Source organism: Pseudomassariella vexata (assembly GCF_002105095.1).
Source record: "Pseudomassariella vexata strain CBS 129021 chromosome Unknown BCR38scaffold_14, whole genome shotgun sequence".
Classification (NCBI taxonomy): Eukaryota; Fungi; Ascomycota; class Sordariomycetes; order Amphisphaeriales; family Pseudomassariaceae; genus Pseudomassariella; species Pseudomassariella vexata.
Genome location: NW_024467969.1, coordinates 184,934 through 203,560, shown reverse-complemented (window position 1 = coordinate 203,560; position 18,627 = coordinate 184,934). Strand labels below are relative to the sequence as shown.

Genomic DNA, 18,627 nt, shown 5'->3' with positions numbered 1-18,627 from the left:
TACGGGTACTTTTTTGGTGGTGACCATGAGCTAATCCATGGTGGGGGAATTGGGCGTGTGGAGAAGGAAGTACATACACAACGGGAGATCAGGGAGTTGGTGATAGTGAATGTCTTATCTCTCAGGGCAAAAGATGCAGCGCAAGACGTACCTGGGAAGAGCGTCAGTGACAAAAAGTGATGTTGTCACGTCTGGACCTTCTTCAAATGCTGTATAGAGCTGTTCACTGGCCACATCTAGTTGTCATTTTTGGTGTTGCATGAACTGCTGCTTTTCATTGAGCGTCAGTCGGGGGTGTCGACGTCACGGTGGTTCAAGTGGAAGATAATGCTTGGCGGTTGGCCACGCGTGTGTGGTGCACGCTGCAATAAATTGGTTGGAAAGCGCGAGGTGCAAATGATCAGCGCAAGCTCGAGCAGGCAGCTGCAGCAAACCTGAGCTCTGCCCAAAAAGAACAGGCAGGGATTGAAGAAGCAGTGAGGAATTAGCACCAGTGGGGACTCAGGGACTCAGGCCATTAGCAATGGTGTGCACAGCTTTCGAGTGAGCAGGACGGCAGGGCGAACTACCCGGGACCCGCCAGTATTGCTTCTTGAACTCAGATTGAATTTGGATTTGGGGCTGGTTGCGTGCCTTACTAGGTCCACTTGAAGATGGGCAGCTTCCTCAAAGTTCTTGCATGAGAGCTGGTCGCAAAATAGAACAAGGACCAGAATTGTCCAATAAGAGAAACTTGAGTGGGAACTTACCCGTCTGTAGGTATCTCACAGGTATGTGATGTTGGTTCCGCAGTTGACCTCAAATTCTCCAGCGGAAGTTCTGGTTCATCAAGTGTTGGTTGGTTGGTTTTTGGGTTTCTTGCAGATATCAGGCCGCGGTAGCTGGCCAGCCCTATGAATGGATGTCCTTCTCCAAACACACGTCGGCCCACCGAACAGAACTGGGGCTCAAAGTTGATGCACACGTCTGCTCGAGCTCTCAAAGTGACTGTAAAAGGTGCAAATTGGTGTAAATGAAATGATCGACAGTGTTGTCCAAGTGAGAGATACAAGGGGACCTCTTAGGTCGTCATTCAGATACGGACTTAAAACATCTAGACAAGGGTAGGTCAGGAAACTTGGGAGGCCGCAGGCTGTTAGCCAGTTTCCTCAGCCCATATTGACTTCTACGGGCCACTTTGTACCGTTTGCAAGCTTTTCTGCTGCTTAGTGACCAAAAATCGGTGAACTTTGGTGTCCCATGCCCAATACGCAGCGGTGGATGATTAAGGTTCTGGTTTACCCTCCGAGGCTTTGAGATGGTCCAACTTCAAGTGCCTACCTACAGTTGTTTCATTGTTGGTTTGCTCTCCGGATAGCTTAGTAGATCTACTGAACCAATCAGGGGTAGCCTTGTCAACACCCTTGCGCAAAAGTCCAGCAAGCTACTCATAGGCATCGGCTCGTGGGAGCCGCATGTGTAGAAGTTCTGAAGTTGAATGATGAGATTTCAAACGAAGGCGATAAGGAGAGTAGGACAGGCAGCATCTATCCAGCATGGCTGCTTTCTTTTTGCCTGTGACATAACTCGGAGGCCGACGATGGGACCAAGACATATATTCTACCAAAAGGTATCAGCATACATAGTGCAATTGGAACTTAGTAACATACACGTGCTAATAAAAAAGACTTGTTATCCAATGTCTGACAGCATCAAGACATAATCAACCTTCTTCGCTGACCCTCATCCTGGTAGGACATCTGGCAATTCACACGATTAGTCAACAGTATTGCCACAGTCTCAGGTGTCTTTTGGGATCTTGTCAACAACATCTCATGACATGCTAGAGCAAGCGACTTCAGGAACCCAACTTTGAGTTCTGCAACCTGACTGTCTTCGGCTCGCTGATTGTGGTTGAACGTTGGAGCTTCATTGTCGCTGTTCGGCAAGTTGGCTGGCATCCACTTTGAAGAAAAGCTATGGCCATCTTGCCCCATGCGTTTACTAGGAATCCGCCTACATGCATACCTGGAAAAGAACTGCATGAAAATTGATGGAAAGGTCCAGTCTACCCTATGATTTCTGGGAATGAATCGACTTGGTGCCAAAACGAATTATTTCCCCTTTTCAGAAGTGTCAAACCGGTCTTTGATTAGCTGCATTGTCTCTTTAGTGAGCCAAAAGACTTGCCATCTGGAGGAAGGCCCGTTGCGTCCCAGGGGCGACTTCTTCAAGCCCGGAGATCCTTCCGACGGATAACACCAATCGTTGCAAGTCTGCCACCTAAACCAAATTCGCGAGAAGAAGATGGAAAAGAAGAAATTTGTGTTCCAACTGGATACGCCCTACTCGGCAGTTCTCTGGTAAATGCTTCTGAATTCTAATCGCTATGATTCTGTGATGCTGACATAATTTGGCAGGCCACAAGTGACTTCTGAAGATCAAGATACGATCCTGGAGCTTCTCTGCAGGTGATTCAAACCTTGTCTGACTTTGCAGGGCCTGGCTAGTTGCGTGTTATCTACACTTGCTGTTGTGCCAACTCAATTGCACGATGGAGCATTTCTCTCGCAGCCTCTTACGGGTCTATGAACAAACAAGCGATATTACGAAGCTGACCTTGAAATGTAGTCTTCTTTCTCCGCTGGGACAATACCGGTCGCGGCACATTCAGCCGTCGAAGGGCAAGCGGGCTAGTAAACGCAAGCGCAGGGAGGCTGGGGTAGCAGAAGCCGAACCGACTTCGCCGCCAGCTCCCGAGATTTCAACATATGTCGATGTGGGTCTCGCCGCAATCACTCGCCATTTGCATAGTATGGCCGCAGGAGGAGATAAGTCAGCTCCGGTGGCGGCTTCCGACTTAGAACCGTCCGCTCAAAAAACAAGTGGCCTCTACTATACCGCAATCTTCTTGGCTCGGGCAGGCCAATCGAGTACTCTAACCAACCACCTCCCACAGATGGTGGCTGTGGCCTCAGAAACCCATCCTTCGAGGCCTCCCACGAGGCTAGTTGGGCTCTCCAAAGCCTGCCAAGATCGGCTATCTGAGTGCATTGGAATTCCATGCGCGTCCTGCATAGGGCTCCGTGAAGATGCTCCAAACTCCAAGGCGCTCATTGACTTCATCCGCGAACACGTTCCTGTCATTGATGTACCTTGGCTGAAGGAGGCTCAAAAGACGGCGCACTTGGAAACGAAGATCGAAACTATTCAGACATTTGTAGGCCAGAGACGGCAGGGAAGGCAATCGAGATGAAAGGATATGTCAATCAACCAAAGGGGGCACTCAGAACTACATCTACCGGATTCATCTCTAACTAGCTAGCACTTCCATCAACAAAAACAACAAAAACAAGTCAGACCTGCTGGATTAGGCAGTCGCCCCTTTTTCTCTGCCTGTAAATTCAGCTCAGGAGTCTTGTGAGAGACTGTTAACAGTGTAAAAACAATGGCTCGGGCTTGCATTTATATGCATACATTTATTTCCCTGGGTACTCGCAGACATTCATGGAGCCTATGAGTTCTTCTTTCAGTTTCGATATCATGATGTGATGAAGGCTGTCTTAGATGGAGAATCGTGGATAAGATCTCGGCATTGTCGTTTTCTTTACGTGTTTGAGTTATTTCACTATTATGTGACTCCATGTACTCTGGTAGTTCGCAGCCTCTTCTCGTCATGATACACTAGACTTTCTGGTATATATACAAGTATATAGCCCTGGGAGAGTAGATAAAGCCAACCCAGTTGCTTTTTTTGATCTCCAGCTTTCTCATGTGCCGTTCTAGCAAGTGTTCCGTCGCTTTCCATGTACCCTTGGTGTACATGTTTGCGATTAGGAAGGAGCAATAGAGCAGGGGCTAACTTGCGGTTGCCATGCCAAGCAAGAATCCGGCTCTATGCTGCCTTCTTTCACACGATGAAGTAAAATCCGTAGGTGCGGTTGGTCGCAACACATGTTTTTCGTGTTTTCTCAACTAGAAACGCCGACTGTTCCTACCTTGACTTCGCACTCCATCCTTCCACCTCACCATCAGCCTACGCAAACACATCTGATCTAACTCAAGATCAACTAGATCTTGAGTATTTATTGATCCCTTCCATCATCTCAAGTTCTTGACAAGGCACATTGTTTGGGAATAGAGTAAGGCACTGGCGATCAGTAAACACCCTCAGCAAGATCCATATCCCTTGACCAGTCTTCTAAGTCCATCCATCGACAACTGACAAAGCTCCCAAAGCATCATCCAGACATACTGACTGGATCAAGAGATCTGCTCTGACCTATCGCCAACAAGACCCCATTTATTGACAGCTAATCCCACTCTACCGCTTGAGGCCTTGTTTATTTCGACCTTAGTTCTTGGTTGCATAATGTATATTTATTTCCTTCATCCTGCCTTCATTTACATCGAGTACTGACAATTGCAGAAACTTATACATTCTCGGTAAATCATCGCCATCGTCGTAAGCACCCAGAAAGTTGCCACTCCATGGGCACCATGTCTGAATACGGTGATATCAACCTCGCCCGCCAAAGTAGGAAGATCCCACAATTATTGGTTCCATCTTTGCCTAGGAGTGCTATCTAGGACTTGTCACACTTGAGATATAACTTGTGCCTCCCGGGTTTCCTGTTAGCCCCCCAAATGTGACAAAAACTAACTGAGTTGGTCTAGTGATGGAGGAGTATAGACAAGGAGGCAAGTACAACAACAAGCCCACAGCCCGTCGCGGTGGTAACTCTGCCTCTCGGTCCGGCCGTTTCTCGTCCGGCCGCGGCAATCCGTCTCATCCTTTCACTCCTCGTGATCCGAGTGCTGCTTTTGGTGTGAACTTCAACCCTCAATCCCTCGCATCGGGACCATCTGAATTTGGATCCGCGCCCGGTCGCGGTGGCCCATCCCAAGGTCGTATGGCACAGTCCTTGTACAATGCCTCGTCACCGACATCAACTACCAACATGACTGACGCCAATTATGACACCGTCTCCAGTTGGCCGAGACTTCAGGGTTTCGGTGCTCCGCCGTCGCCTCCCCCGTATACCCATGAATCTGTTCAGCATGACGTTATCAAGCGATCAGCATCCGCCGAGTATGATGATTCTGCCAAGAGACCTCGACGCAGAGAGAGTCCCTTTCAGACGCAAGGTGTCACATCGAACAAAGTGCTGTCTCACAACGTCAGAAGCCAGGAAGGCTGTCTCAATGGCGGTCTCGGCGCCAGCCGCTTCTCTGAGACAAACCGGCAGCCTCTCACCAATGCCAATGTCGATGTCGTGAAGTACTCACGAGTTCCTTCTCTTGCCTTCCATCAACTGCATACTTACCCCCACGATGCGAACGTAGGAGACCGACTCATGACTGTTGAGGCAGTCATGGACGTTCCAAACGAGACCCCTGCCACCACTACTACCGCGAGTGTAACCCTCCTTGACAACATGAGAGATGATCCACTCATGGCTGATCACCCCGTGATGGCATACACTGGGAACAGGCAGAAGCTCTCTGAGACAAACAGCGAATCTAGCCAGGACATCGAGATGGATGACGACGGCCGACTTGGTATCACAGCCAGTCAGAGTCGCCACGGCACCCTAGAAGACACTCGAGGGAAGAATGCAGGCCCGGCAGCCCCTGCAAATAATTTGCGAGGCCCATCTGACTACCCGGTAGGCCCTCCTCGATGTCTTATTTACTAAGCCGCTCACACTAATGTTTTCTTCCAGGAGCGCTTGCCGTCATGGACCCCGGCATACATTGCCCAGCCGTTGCCTCTTCCAGCTCACATCGATCAACTCGGAGGTTACTCTCCTAAGACTAAGGCTAAAGGGGGACTTGGTGGCTCTCGCTGGGCTTAGGCCACAGTGCGTTCCTGAAACCTGACGGATCATATGCCATTGATCCACCAGACGCTGCCTTCGATAACCTCGAGTCAAACCAACATAGTGAGACGTATCGGAGCAATTCTGTTCTTCATGGAGGACAAGTCGAAAACCCAAGAAACCCCAGAAAACGAAAAGCTATCTCTTCCTGTCGGCCAAGGTTGGACATTCTGACATGGGTGCCCAATCCTGGGCACCATCATGACTACCATGTTGGACTCGACACATCTTCGACATTCTTGCACATTGACGCTATTTTTTCTGAGCCTATCGTCCACTTAGACAAGAAGAGGTGCTGCTGTTCACTATGGCGGATTCGTTTCTTAAATCCTTTCCCATATTGCAGCAATTATCTGCCATCTCGCAGAGCAGTCTCCCAACTGGGTCTCGATAACTCGACAATTCGCGAGCTGATGCTGTTATTACGACTGTCACCAATGCGAGTGTGGACCATTTCTCGATGAAAATAATTGTTTGCGCACTCGTTTCACCACCCCCTGTACAACGCAGTCACTGCAAAGTTACCCAGGTCTTCGCTAAGCGGTATAGTGGCAAACTCCGGGCAATTTCGTCTACAGAAGTAACGAGCGAAGCATGTTTGATGCCCACAAAGTGCTCTACTTTGCATCATACACAGTCAGGTATCTTATCACAATACGCTGCGATATGTTTCAGACAAAGATTGCATACTAACTTTCCGTTATTCCAGGACCGCAGGGAGAATTCATCCAGAAATACTACCCTGCAACGATCGATCCCAAATTTCCCGACAGAATTCAGCCTTATCATTATAGTGCAGTCCGTGGTTTTTCCTCTAAAATAGTGGATGTTGATTGACGAAAACTCGCCGCGCTCGGCATGGTGATCGATTTGCCCAACCTGGACATAATTGTTCTTGGCACATCGTTGTTGACAGGTGTCCATCGCATGGTCCTAAGCCGCTATACACTGTATTTGGCTACCGATGCGTGGCTATTGTCACTTGCCGAGGTTGCACACCTCTTTATTACCATTTATACCAACAACCAATGGTCTCTATCAGCAACATAGAGTATCTCACGACTTCCCTGATGCATTTCAACGGCGTTAGACGTCAAGGTGGTTGGCATCTCTGACTGTACTTCCTGACCAAGTTTCGCAAACGGCAGCCATTCACCTGTAGGAAGAACTCATCTGGGAAATGGCTGTCTCAGGCACATCTCAAACCTCTTTCCCCCAATATTTGACATGATCCGGCTATGGAATGGAGGAATCGAAATGGAAAGTGGCATGGGGTGTCGTAATGCAGCAAGGCTTGGAACTTATCTTTGTATTTGAGAGTACGATGCTAGGAAAACTAATGACTTACCTCATTGTTACTCCTAAAGGAAGATATACGGAGTGGTCTGGTCAACATGTCTAGATGCTCCTCTACTTTCTTAGACAACACGAAGGTTGCCCCTGCAATATTGGCCCATTGGTTTAATTTATTTCCCTTCTTTGTGTGTAGGTGGTTTGTTCTTGCAGGATAACCTGTTATAGGATATAGTTTAGTAGATGATGGTTGACCAAAAGTAGTGGTCTTCTTGTGGCTTGATAAATTTCAACGTAGCTTCAGTGCAATAGGTACGCATCGGAAAGATCATGTAATTGATCCGATATTGAAGGATAATTTCCTCAAGGTTTTATTTCTATCTTCCATCTGCCCATCTACCGTCCATGGACCATAGCCTTCTCCACAATCTTAACCCCCTCCCGTACCTTGGGACAATAATGCTTCCTTAAAATCTCGCCCTCCCACACCGTGGTTGCGAACGGGTTGCTCGCCTCGACGCTATCGCTCATAGGATTAAACATCCCGTCACCCTTCCGCTCCTCAGTGTTCCACAAAGCCGAAATCTTGCGTCCGTGAGTGCCGCCCACGTCAGCAAGCAGCGCAAGCACCGCCTGCGTCGACTTCTCGGGCATGTGCAGCGATGCTGTCATGAGCTGTTTCGTGAACGCCGCGAGCCGCAAAGGCGGCACGGAACGAATGTTCCACGGCGGGATGAGGATGGAAGTCAGGCACCTGATCAGCAGAACCGTAGTGGTGTGGAGGTTGACCCGGTTGCGAGCGGTGGAGGAGGCGGGGTGGGGAGCTGAAGAGTCCGGGTCTGGCAGGTGGAGGGATTTCGCGCCGAGTTCGAGGTCGGCGTGGAGGGAGAGCGGGAAGAGGGTCTGGAAGAGGTGCGTCGTGAAGAAGGAGAGGTCAAGGTGCAGGTCGGCGCGCGCGTTGTGGGCGTCTTGGCCCGCGAGGAGGGCGAAGGCAGTTACGGTACAGAGGAGGCCTTCGCGGGTTGGGTTACGAACGGACGAGGAGGAGTAGTCATTGTCGTCTTCTTCTCCTTCTTCTTCGTCTTCTTCGCTATGCCGGATCAGGTCCTTGAGAGCTTCAAGGAGGTCACCGAAAAAGTCTTGGTTGATCAGGTGACTGTATTTTGCAAGGCCCTCGAGCACAGCGCCCATGAGATGCGGCATGCGTGCTTTGAGAATGCGGAAATAGGTTGCAAAGACGAGCTTTAGGGTTTCGGATTGCATGCGGTCTCGCTCTTCGTGGCTGACGAGGGCGTCGGCGTTGTCCATATCCTTCTGCAGCGCCTTCTGTTCCTTCATGGCCTTCCGATCCCTCTTCGTCCTGAACTTCTTCTCTTGCTTCTGCCGCTTGCTGCTGGGCCCTGCATGATCGTGATCAACGCGGTCTTTGGAGGCTTTTCCTGAAAACTCGGAGAGCAGTCGCAGATGGAGGAAGAGGTTCAACACGCTCTCGTCGATTCGGTAATCCCTCGCTCTCATCATCCTTGAGAGCAGTGAAACCGCCTCCATGGCTGGCCGGCCTTCCTCGTCGTCTTGGAAGAGTGTCTCAATTGCTCGAAGACATTTGTTGAAGTCGTCGTCCACAATCCTTTTACTCAACTTGCTCACCAATATCTTGAGCAGTTCACTGCGGAAGTTGAAGTGTGGTACCGTCGTCAAAAGAGTACAGGCACACGTGATGGCAATGTTGGCAAGACTTGGTCCTTTTGATTTGGCGCCTTGCTGCTTGTGCCCCAATTTGGCGTGTCTGGCCAGGTCCTTGATGTAATTCTGATATCCCGAGACAAGAGCCTGCTCGTATGACCGCAGCGATCGCACATCTTTGGACAACTTCTCCTGGGCCATATTTTCCGCGGCTGGCCGTATCCGGTAGCCTGGAATGACATCCTTGTAGACAGCTAATTGGGTGGCTAGTGTGAGTTTCTGTATGGCCTCGATCCTGGATTGGCCGATCTTGGCAATTGCTCGGAAAGCACCGGAATTCTCCTCCGGAGTTTCGTTCAACATCAAGGCTATTCTGGCAAGCTCTTCCTTCGCTTCTAGAATTTGCTGCTGCTCAGGAATATCCGGTTCCATGTAAGCGGGCTCATCATCCTCTGACTTCTCATCCTCAGAGGCATCGTCGCCGTCTAACCAGTCCTCATCACTGGCAACTGAAGCAGCCTCCTCCACCGGCACGTGAACCTGATGCACACGACCGTCGGCAAGCTTGATGGGCAGCCGGGTGCTCTCCTTTTCCTTCTTCTTGCCCTTGCGAGCTTTCGTCTCGTAATCCTGCTCCAAGTCCCAACTTGAAGCGTTCTTGAAGAAGGCTTTCTGGGCTTTGACGGTTGAACGACTAGACGCCTCCTCGTCTTCCGACTGAGGAGGAGTGAGCTTCCTTTTTTTGGACGGTCTTGAGGCCATGGCGAAGCTGTGTAGTTGGCTCATCGAATTGATATGTAGAGGACGCTTCTTGTAGGATGAGGAAACTAAAATTTCATGAGACATTCAGGGATCTGCCCCCACTAACACCAATCAAAGATCCACTGCGGGGACCCTTCCGCTGATTTTGCCGGCCTTCACCGCCATTTTTTCTGTATCGCGATCTCCACCATCGAATCCATTTGCGCCGGCGCTCACTGAGCTGCTTCGAGAACGAGACCTTACCTTGCGCGACTGACCGCCGGATTGAACTGAATTAAGCCGACCTGAGAACCTGAGCCTCACAATGCGCGCCCTCACGGAAGAAGAGACGAAGACGTTGTTCGCCAAGTTGGCCAACTACACGGGTTCCAGCTTGAAGAACCTCATTGCGCCGCTCTCAGACTCGCCTGACGCCGATCGATATGTCTTCCGAGTGAATAAGGTCAGCTTTGGGAGGTCCTAAGCTGCGGAAAATGAATTGTTACAGGCCATATTGCTAACTTTGGAATGCTGAATCTAGGACAGAGTCTAGTAAGGCGTACAATTCCTCTCTACAGGAAAGCTAGACTGACTGTTGTAGTTATGTACTCCTCTCGATTTCGAACCTCGCTACGTCAATACAAAGGGAGCGCCTGTTATCTTTGGGTACTTGTTTAGGTCCGTACACTGTTTTTGCCCTTGGATTCAAGCTAGAATGCGGTCAAGCTAACAGCCATCTTCTACAGGCAAATTCACAAAAACTGGTATGACGGCTCGCACAGCAAAGATGCATGAATCCCCGAACTAGCGTGGCTGAGACTCGCTCTAGGGAAATTCCGACTGCACATAACCGCCCTCCCTATTCTTGCCGAGTGAGTAGAATCTGGGGACCTACATCTCTTGACCTCTGCAGAGACAATTACTAATGTTATTCAATGCAGACATGCAAGATACAAGATTTGGGTATGAATCCGTTTCCAAGCCTGTCTCGAAACCGAATATATATATATTCGTGCTCCATGCCCTACATTCATTCTTGCAAGAGAAGAGCTGGGGCTTTAGAGCCATGTTTTGACAAGTAGCCGCTAACCCAAGCCTCTTCAACAGGTTAAGCCCAACGGTGAAATGCCTTTCCTTTACGGCGGAAACGTTGTCAAGGCACATGTTGGCCGGTAAGTCTACCCAAGTACCCGAGAAAACTTATAATTAACCACCCGTACTTGTAGATGGAGCGAGGACTGCCCTGAACACCAAGGCGTGGTCGTGTATTCCATGAATGACACCCCTTTGGGTTTCGGAGTGACGGCAAGGAGCACGGCAGAATCAAGACGACTTGATCCCACTGGTGTTGTGTGTTTTAGACAGGCGGACTGTGGAGAATTCCTTCGGGATGAAGATACACTCTTTTCTGGTTGAGCGGCATGATCGGCCTATATTCGTAGTGGATGATACTTGTGCCGCTGCAAGCCGAGACAAAATTCGAGGGAGATCAGGGCCATCGGGACCCACGGTGAGCCGTGAGAGCAGGGCAATTCCACAAGCACTGTACGGCATAGGCTCTGGCGCAATCAGACGAAGCCATGTTACTACAAGTCCCATGCCTGGGGAAGGAAACGTCATGGTTGCATAGTTGGAGTTTGGGAGTTTGTCACAATACTTGTGGTTTCGAATCACAGTCAAAAGTGGATTGCTCTTCGGGGTCTATACACAATTGCTATACCCAATGTGTATCAATTCATCGGCACTCGAGCGACTACTTATTCCTTTCTAGTCTACCAGTTTTCCCGTGATCCAACCAGAACGCCCTAAAGTCATGTCTCTAATTCTCTACTTTGTCGGGCTGCCCTATTTCGTCGACCCCATCTCATACCCCGCCACTCCCCCACCCTCCACAGCAAGCGTCGGCGTAACCGGCCTGCTCTCCCTCCGGAACAAACTCACATTATCCCGATCGGCCACATAGTCGCTATCGGCATACCCGAGTAACCCCTCGATCTCAGTGCTCTTATGTCCCTTGACCCTCGAGATCTCAATCGACGAGTAATTGACCAGCGCCCTGCCGATCTCGACTGGCGTGCCTTCCCACAGCTTGTCCCCTTCTGGTGGTTTTGGGATCACCCGGCCCACGACCACCAGCCTCACCGCCTCATGCTGCGCAAAGTGCCCCTCGACGTCCAGCACACCCACAGGGAGCAAGCCCGCCTTATCGGCGAGGGCGCGGTGTGCGCCGGCGTCGACATAGATTGTTCCATGCGGGGCGAGGCCGTGCAGGAGCCAGAAGTAGCGGTCTCTGATGGGCTGGGCGAGAGGGAGGAAGCGGGTATGTAAGGGGGGCTTGACGGTGTCGAGGGAGAGTGAGGCAGTTGAGCGGGACAGGGGGTCGTCGCGGTGCTCTTCTACGGTTGGGGTGTGTTGGGAGGATGAGGGGGTGGAGGATTTCAGAGCCTGCACGTAGCGGACTATTTTGACGATGTTGCCGGGGCTTGACGAACGCGTGATGACCGTGGTTACGCCTGCTGAAGTGGCGAGGCGGGCGGCTACTATTTTGGTGCCCATTCCGCCGGTGCCGAGGGCGGAGCCGGCGCTCGAGACTGGAATGTGTTAGTATAGTAATCTTTTGAAGTTTGGAAGTGAGAGTTTGCTACCATCTGCTTGGATTGCCGAGATATCCTCAACTACCTCTATTGGCTGGGCATCGGGGTTTGACCGTGGGTTCTTATCATATAAGCAGTCCACATCGGTCATGAGAAACAGAAAGTCGGCGTGGACCATGGCAGCTGTGATGGCAGAGAGGGTGTCATTGTCACCGAACTTGATTTCGGCAACAGCCAAAGTGTCGTTCTCGTTGACAATGGGGATGACACCCATTTCCAGGAGTTCCATGACAGTGTTCTGGGCATTGAGGTACCTCGAGCGCTGTTCACGGATTCAGTCATTCTTGTACAAGTTGATAACCCCGCTCCACTTACATCGGCAATGTCATTTCTTGTAAGTAGGATCTGAGCAACAGGTTGACGGTAATGCCCAAAGAAGCTATCCCACAGGCTTATTAGACGACATTGACCAATCGCTGCTAACGCTTGCAACTTGGAGAGGTGCTTGGGTCTCTTTTCAACATCCATGCGTTGCAAGCCGACGCCAATGGCTCCCGATGACACAATGACAACTTTGTGGCCATCTTTGCGTAACTTGACAGCCGTCGCGACGATGAGGGTTAAGATGGGCAGAAGGGGTTCATGAGTCTGCTCGTCCACAATAGAGCTAGTTCCTGGTTGGAAGGTCAGCTATAATTCACCCCACTAATAAGGCAATGGTCTCGTCAGGAGAATACTGTGTAAGTCAAGCACCCCTGACCGCTTCATAGGAGTACTCAGAAAACACCCCGGACCGAAAGCCAACATTAGAACTCACCAAGTTTAATAACCACGGTAAGTGATTTCGGGCCCTTCATATCTGCGAGTTTGAAAGCAACATCAGTACTTTAGACTACCAAAGGTGGCACGAAACCAAGAATCAAGATAGTGACTTGGAGAGGTTGGTATGAAATTCTTACAGGGCGCATTGTCTCCGAAAGTTGTCATCGGAAAGACTTGTGGCACGAGTTTGTCCATTCCAAGGTCCAACAAGCTTCAAGCATTCGCTGCAACGGAAAGATTCCCATTGGGCGAACCCCGACATCGGGATGGCAGAACCGACCCACCACTGGCACTGGACAACCGAAAGAGGTCACCGCTTTGGATTCAGCTCCTCTTTCAGGGTAACACCTTCAATTCTGGGGACTCCAAGCTTTCACGGGCCAGGATTAGGTAGGCCTCGCTTTCGTCAAGTAACAAAACATTCGCAATTTCAACCCTCAACCAGACCACCATGGGCGCCGATATCCAAACCCCAAATTTCCCCTCCGCCGAAGCAGGCGCCTCATTTCCAACACCCCCTAACCAACAGAAACCCGACCCCTTCCCAGCCATCGTCAAAAACGACCCAGCACGCACCGGCTTCGACCCCCGAACCGCCTGGTGGGTGAACTACTTCCGGATCTTGACGGGCAAAATAACCCCCGAGGGCGCATTCCACTACCGTGAGTCCCGGTACAAAGCGCACGAAGCGCGAGATTGCGCGACCTGCGAGTCCTACCGGGACCACGCCTTCGCACACTCCCCCACGGTCCGATTCCTGCGAGAAAAAGTCGAGTCTCTAAACGGGAAACTGGATAAGGATAATGTGGTGTGTCGACGGTGCCCGGCGCGGCTTACGGAGGACGGGCAGGTGCATCGGCAGAGTGGGGGGTTTAGTCCCGGACACGGGATTTTGATTTGCGCGAATGAGGTGCGGGATCGGGGACATTTGGAGGATACGCTCGCGCATGAGATGGTGCATGCTTGGGATCATTTGAGGTGGAAGGTGGATTGGGTGGGGGATAAGGATTTGAAGCATGCGGCTTGTACGGAGGTAGGTTGCGTCTCCATCACTACGATCCAGGGTGGGGGGAGAGGGGGGGAAGTATGGTGGGAGAACCATGGCTGACAAATGATACAGATTCGAGCTTCGATGCTGAGCGGCGAGTGTAGATGGACGAGAGAGTCGTTCACGCGGGGCAACTGGACATTGACACAGCAGTTCCAGGACTGCGTGAGGAAACGAGCGGTGCAGTCTGTGCTGGCGAGGCCGAGATGCAAGGATGATGTCCAGGCGGTTAAGGTGGTGAATCAGGTGTGGGATTCGTGCTTTTCAGATACCCGGCCATTCGACGAGGTCTACAGATGATATGTGGGAGACACACAATTGGCGCTCTGGAATCAGAGGGCTTGTACAAAACCATAATACCGGTAAGATCAAGAGGCGTAAGGAGTTCAGGTCCTAAAAATGTAGGATTTGTGTATTCCGATGATACACAATGGAATGAAAACAGGTCTCTCCTCTTGATGCAAAAATCCCCACGCCAGATCGCCGTCTCCTAAACGCCTCTGCTCTAATCATATAGTTTGGTACTGCCCCAGTTCATTACTTTGTCATGTTCATTTCCCCTTTGCCGACTCGCGATTTGCCACCCTCTCACCCTTTAGGCAGTGCTTGATAATCCAGGGGTGTTGTTGGACCTGCTCGAGGGGTATCCTCTTCTCGGGGTCGAGGACAAGCAGCTTTGAGTTGTGTTAGTTGCAGGTATTGCGTTTGGGTGGAGGTGAAATGGGGATGGGGAGAGACTCACTCTCTTGATCAGATCCCTAGCCTCGGCGCTGACAAAAGAAGGAATTGTCATATCTGCCCTCGCGATCCTCCTCTGCGTCATAACAGGCGTGTCCTCAAAAGGCGCCTCGCCCACCAAAAACTCGTACGTCAAGACCCCCAACGCCCACAAGTCCACCTTCTCATTGTAGAAGTTATCCGAGCTGCCCGGCTTGATCATCTCCGGCGGGAGGTAATCGAGCGTCCCGCACATGGTCTTCCTCCGGCTGTTAGGCGCATGCACGCTCCAGCCGAAATCGGAAATCTTGATCTCCCCATGGATGCCCATCAGAATGTTCTCGGGCTTGATATCCCGATGAATGACGTGCTTGCGGTGCAAGTACCGCAGCGCGCTCGCCATCTGCGCAATGTACTGTGACGCCTTCCACTCCGGGAACCGGTTCTCCCGCCGCAGGTGCTTGTACAGCTCGCCCTTGGCCGCAAACTCGAGGATCAGAAATATGCGCTTGCTGTCGTGGAAGTGCCCGTACAGCTGCAGGATGTTGGGGTGGCGCAGGTTGCTCTGGATCTCGATCTCGCGCCGTACTTGCTTCTCTACCCGTCCTTGTTGGATCTCATTCTTGTGCAGCACTTTGAGCGCGCAGATGAAGCCGTTGCTTCGCTCCCTGGCGAGGTAGACTCGTCCGAATTTGCCTTTGCCCATGGGTCGGCCGATCTCGAACATGCCCAGGTGGAATTGGTTGACCGTCGGCTGTTCGACGAGGACGACGGACTTGCGCTCGACTTGGACGACTTCGTCGGATGATCTGGATGCAGAACTGGGGAGGGGTTTTCGTGTTGGAGAGGGAGGCCCTTTCCGTTGTGCGGCTTGGGACGGCAGGGTGACGGCGGTGACGGTGTTGGTGTTCTGCGTCTGGAGGGCGACTTTGTAGAGATTTGGTCGCGTTGAGCTATGTGATATTTGAGTCGTCGTCGCTGTCATCTGTTTCTATCATTAGTTGGTCCTACCATACACGATGTGTTTTGTTATCACGACTTACCTTGGACTTCTGATATAACTTGGTGCCATCGCATGGGTCGTTTTCGTCGTTGACCGACATACGCTCAAAGTGAGATTCCAGTGTGCGAGACGCCATTGTTTCCATCAGTACAAAATTGAGTTGTATAAAGAGGGAAGAAGGTTTTGAAGATGATTGAGGAGCTGAGTCTAGTAATGCAACTTGCATTCAATTGTGCGGGTTTGGAACTGCGGGTTTGGAACTGCGGGTTTGGAACTACGGGACTGCTCTGCGGTTTGTTGTATTTCAGGTGAAAGGAGCGTTGCTGAGCAACGGGTTCAGGGATCCCTGCCGACCCGGTGGGGCGCATTGACTTCAGCTCCGGAGTTTCTGCAGCATCCATTGTCTCGATCAGATCAACTTGACCGCTTCAACTGACACTCAGTAACCCGTCAAACTTGCATGATCTTGATGAAGGTTCAATCCAACCAACACTTGGGAGTCTTGGCATGTCTGCAACTCTGCTCCAGCGTCAGGTAGTCCGTAGTCGGGCTCACAGCTGGCACGCCGCCCTCATAAAGGGTGCACGAAACATATTCCGGAACTCTTACGATCTTGGAACCGTCAATATGCATCGCTATTGAAGCAGACTGGCGAGGTGGCATTGCTGTTTGAAGAAAAAAAGCCTGTATAGGTCTCGACACCCCGGAGCAAGTGTCCATATCTCACAGAACCTATTTCCCGGAAATCCGAACAAGAGAAGGAAGCCAAAGTCATCTCATATCAACCCCCCCTTCATGCTAGCCCTCATCCGATTTCACCCTCCGCATCATGATCTCCTTCGTCGTATCAGGCATCTCATCGAGACCACTCGTGATGTTCGCATAGCGCTCAGTAATATTTTCTGGCATTTTGATATCATACTCGACCAAGAGGCGTGAGAGAATCAATTTGATCTCGTTCGCCGCGAAGAAGCGTCCGGGGCTCACAATTGTTAGCGCAAGTGTATATGTCTATGTAGGATGGATGTATAATGCTGAAATACTCACCAAGCATGCCGGCCGTAGCCAAAGGCCATGAAGTCCTTGGTCACTGTGACGAATTGATACTGCTCCTTGTTGTTGTAGTTGAGCGGATCGGCTGTGTTTCCGGTGCGCAGGTTCATGAAGCGGTAGGGGTCGAATGTCTGATCCAGTTAGCCGGAAATTCAGACCATAGCATCATTCATGGTTGGGATATTCCCAGAGCAGTATACGAGGCATGATCCGCAATATGGGACACGAACTTCCGGGTTTGAGTAGCGCTCGGGGTCATTCAAGATGACTTTGTGTGGCGATTCGATTATCGCCCCTGCTGGCAAATGGGTTCCATCACTGAGTGTCACCGGTTTGTCAACGTGACGGACAAAGCGAACTGCGCAATGTCAGCCAAGTTTCCAATATTTGCTTGAAGGGCTGTGACATAGGCGACTTACCTAAGCTGGAAACATTCGTCCTTTGAGATTCCTTCAAGAGCGAGTCGAGAAGTTTCATGTCGTATAGAGCATGTAGACTTATCACCCCGTTGTTGGCTGCAAGGACAGACTTGATCTCCTCGCGAATCTCTTGCACGAGATCTGGTCGAACAACAAGGTCGTAAAGCCTGTAAAGTGTGAGCTTGAACTTCGGGGACAGTGGTGCTCTTTATATGATACTCACGCCAGCGTGGTTGTCATTGTGGTTGTATGTATGGCCGCCAGACTAAGCCCGAGGAGCATTTCCGACATTCCATTGTCTCCCACGTTACTCTCCTCCGCCTTGTTCAGCATCCACTGCAGCATGTCATCCGGCAATGGCCCCCCTTGCCTCATCATCTCCCGTCTTTGCAGGATGACTGGTTTAAGGAACTCCTGAGCCTTTCGACGGTGCTCCGCCACCCCTCTCAACTCCGGGATGAAGTACTGCCCAATGGGTCTTAACAGAGGGTGCCATTGCTTCAGCTTCGTGATGGCCCGGAACACATCGACGGTGAAGTGGATAGCATGGTGTAACCAGGCCTCTTCTCGGCACAGTTCAGGGCCGAGGAATATCCTACCGGAGACGATGGCGACGATTCGGAGGAGCTTCTCGTAGATTACTACTGGAGTCCAGTCGTCACAGTCACAGGGTGGCAGCTCGTTTATCACGCTGAAGGCCGCTTCGGCTGCTAGCTGGGGGTTGATGCGATCTGTTACGTTAATGAGTCTTCGAGGTATGTGGAACAGCTTGAGAGATGACACCACATACTGAGGTTCCGCGTGAGGTCAGCTCGGATGACGTGAACCAAGAATACACCGTGGTCTGGATTTTGCCCAAACTTGATATATTTTTCCTCGTTCATCTTGACTCACATTAGCTCTGCATTTGCATCGTCAAAACAATACGGGTTGATATCATACCTTTTCGAAGGCCTTGTTTATGCTGATATAGTCATCGGGAAGATCTTTTACCTCATCCACGAGGTGACGAGGCAAGACGATCCTGTCCCCTGTTACTGATCAGACGTGGCACACTACGGAGTTGTTGAGGCGTCGTGTTTCCAGCATCAACATACCATCAGTCCCTGTTAGTCGAAAAACCCTGTTCTTGAAGCGACTATAGCCCTTCTGGTAAATGTCTTGAGCGTGATCAAGATACGCCTTTCTTCTTTTCTCGGCGTTGCCCAGCTCTTTCCCGACCAAAGGAATCTGCTCATATACGTCACTGCCGAAATATCGTGACAGCAGGAACACAGTCGTAAGGAGAACAAAGATGGACGCAATGACCGGGCTGCGCTTTGAGATAAGGGCAAGAACTTGTTCCATGATGGTTGTCATTACAGTCGTTATCGTTGAGGCTTCAGGTTCATGT

At 50.9% G+C, this 18,627-nt stretch overlaps 8 protein-coding genes across 8 annotated transcripts; 4 read left to right on the top strand and 4 right to left on the bottom strand.

Annotated features, from left to right (window-relative positions):
• Positions 1-1,969: 1,969 nt before the first annotated feature.
• On the top strand, positions 1,970-3,702 carry BCR38DRAFT_445632 (uncharacterized protein). Its single transcript, XM_040861030.1, has 3 exons — positions 1,970-2,342; positions 2,400-2,450; positions 2,611-3,702. The coding sequence occupies exons 1-3, from the start codon at positions 2,287-2,289 to the stop codon at positions 3,233-3,235; spliced, it is 732 nt and encodes a 243-aa protein (XP_040711797.1). The 5' UTR covers positions 1,970-2,286; the 3' UTR covers positions 3,236-3,702.
• A 777-nt stretch (positions 3,703-4,479) lies between these two features.
• BCR38DRAFT_488845 (uncharacterized protein) lies at positions 4,480-5,837 on the top strand (the record flags this gene model as incomplete). Its single annotated transcript, XM_040864330.1, has 3 exons — positions 4,480-4,516; positions 4,657-5,648; positions 5,706-5,837. The coding sequence occupies 3 exons, from the start codon at positions 4,480-4,482 to the stop codon at positions 5,835-5,837; spliced, it is 1,161 nt and encodes a 386-aa protein (XP_040711796.1).
• A 1,657-nt stretch (positions 5,838-7,494) lies between these two features.
• On the bottom strand, positions 7,495-9,649 carry BCR38DRAFT_445630 (nucleolar complex-associated protein-domain-containing protein). The gene has a single exon (XM_040861029.1). It carries the CDS (start codon positions 9,621-9,623, stop codon positions 7,551-7,553), a length of 2,073 nt encoding a protein of 690 aa, XP_040711795.1. The 5' UTR covers positions 9,624-9,649; the 3' UTR covers positions 7,495-7,550.
• A 254-nt stretch (positions 9,650-9,903) lies between these two features.
• BCR38DRAFT_488843 (60S ribosome subunit biogenesis protein NIP7) lies at positions 9,904-10,994 on the top strand (the record flags this gene model as incomplete). The annotated part of the gene is made up of 8 exons (XM_040864329.1): positions 9,904-10,041; positions 10,120-10,130; positions 10,180-10,256; positions 10,325-10,342; positions 10,408-10,450; positions 10,520-10,541; positions 10,686-10,750; positions 10,805-10,994. The coding sequence occupies 8 exons, from the start codon at positions 9,904-9,906 to the stop codon at positions 10,992-10,994; spliced, it is 564 nt and encodes a 187-aa protein (XP_040711794.1).
• Positions 10,995-11,423: 429 nt separating this feature from the next.
• Positions 11,424-13,029, bottom strand: BCR38DRAFT_460459 (glutamate 5-kinase; the record flags this gene model as incomplete). The annotated part of the gene is made up of 4 exons (XM_040862416.1): positions 11,424-12,169; positions 12,224-12,494; positions 12,548-12,862; positions 13,003-13,029. The coding sequence occupies 4 exons, from the start codon at positions 13,027-13,029 to the stop codon at positions 11,424-11,426; spliced, it is 1,359 nt and encodes a 452-aa protein (XP_040711793.1).
• A 416-nt stretch (positions 13,030-13,445) lies between these two features.
• Positions 13,446-14,342, top strand: BCR38DRAFT_351560 (peptidase M76 family protein; the record flags this gene model as incomplete). The annotated part of the gene is made up of 2 exons (XM_040856647.1): positions 13,446-14,027; positions 14,115-14,342. The coding sequence occupies 2 exons, from the start codon at positions 13,446-13,448 to the stop codon at positions 14,340-14,342; spliced, it is 810 nt and encodes a 269-aa protein (XP_040711792.1).
• A 251-nt stretch (positions 14,343-14,593) lies between these two features.
• On the bottom strand, positions 14,594-15,898 carry BCR38DRAFT_460457 (kinase-like domain-containing protein; the record flags this gene model as incomplete). The annotated part of the gene is made up of 3 exons (XM_040862415.1): positions 14,594-14,716; positions 14,785-15,744; positions 15,803-15,898. 3 exons carry the CDS (start codon positions 15,896-15,898, stop codon positions 14,594-14,596), a joined length of 1,179 nt encoding a protein of 392 aa, XP_040711791.1.
• A 662-nt stretch (positions 15,899-16,560) lies between these two features.
• Positions 16,561-18,581, bottom strand: BCR38DRAFT_460456 (ent-kaurene oxidase; the record flags this gene model as incomplete). The annotated part of the gene is made up of 8 exons (XM_040862414.1): positions 16,561-16,744; positions 16,810-16,946; positions 17,046-17,173; positions 17,235-17,401; positions 17,458-17,965; positions 18,025-18,118; positions 18,177-18,265; positions 18,332-18,581. 8 exons carry the CDS (start codon positions 18,579-18,581, stop codon positions 16,561-16,563), a joined length of 1,557 nt encoding a protein of 518 aa, XP_040711790.1.
• Between the last annotated feature and the right edge of the window lie 46 nt (positions 18,582-18,627).

Coding starts and splice junctions, on each gene's coding strand:
- BCR38DRAFT_445632 (XM_040861030.1), top strand. CDS start 2,287: ATGGAAAAGAAGAAATTTGTGTTCCAACTGGATACGCCCTACTCGGCA. Junction 2,343..2,399: donor CCCTACTCGGCAGTTCTCTG/GTAAATGCTTCT, acceptor ATAATTTGGCAG/GCCACAAGTGACTTCTGAAG. Junction 2,451..2,610: donor ATCCTGGAGCTTCTCTGCAG/GTGATTCAAACC, acceptor CTTGAAATGTAG/TCTTCTTTCTCCGCTGGGAC.
- BCR38DRAFT_445630 (XM_040861029.1), bottom strand. CDS start 9,623: ATGAGCCAACTACACAGCTTCGCCATGGCCTCAAGACCGTCCAAAAAA.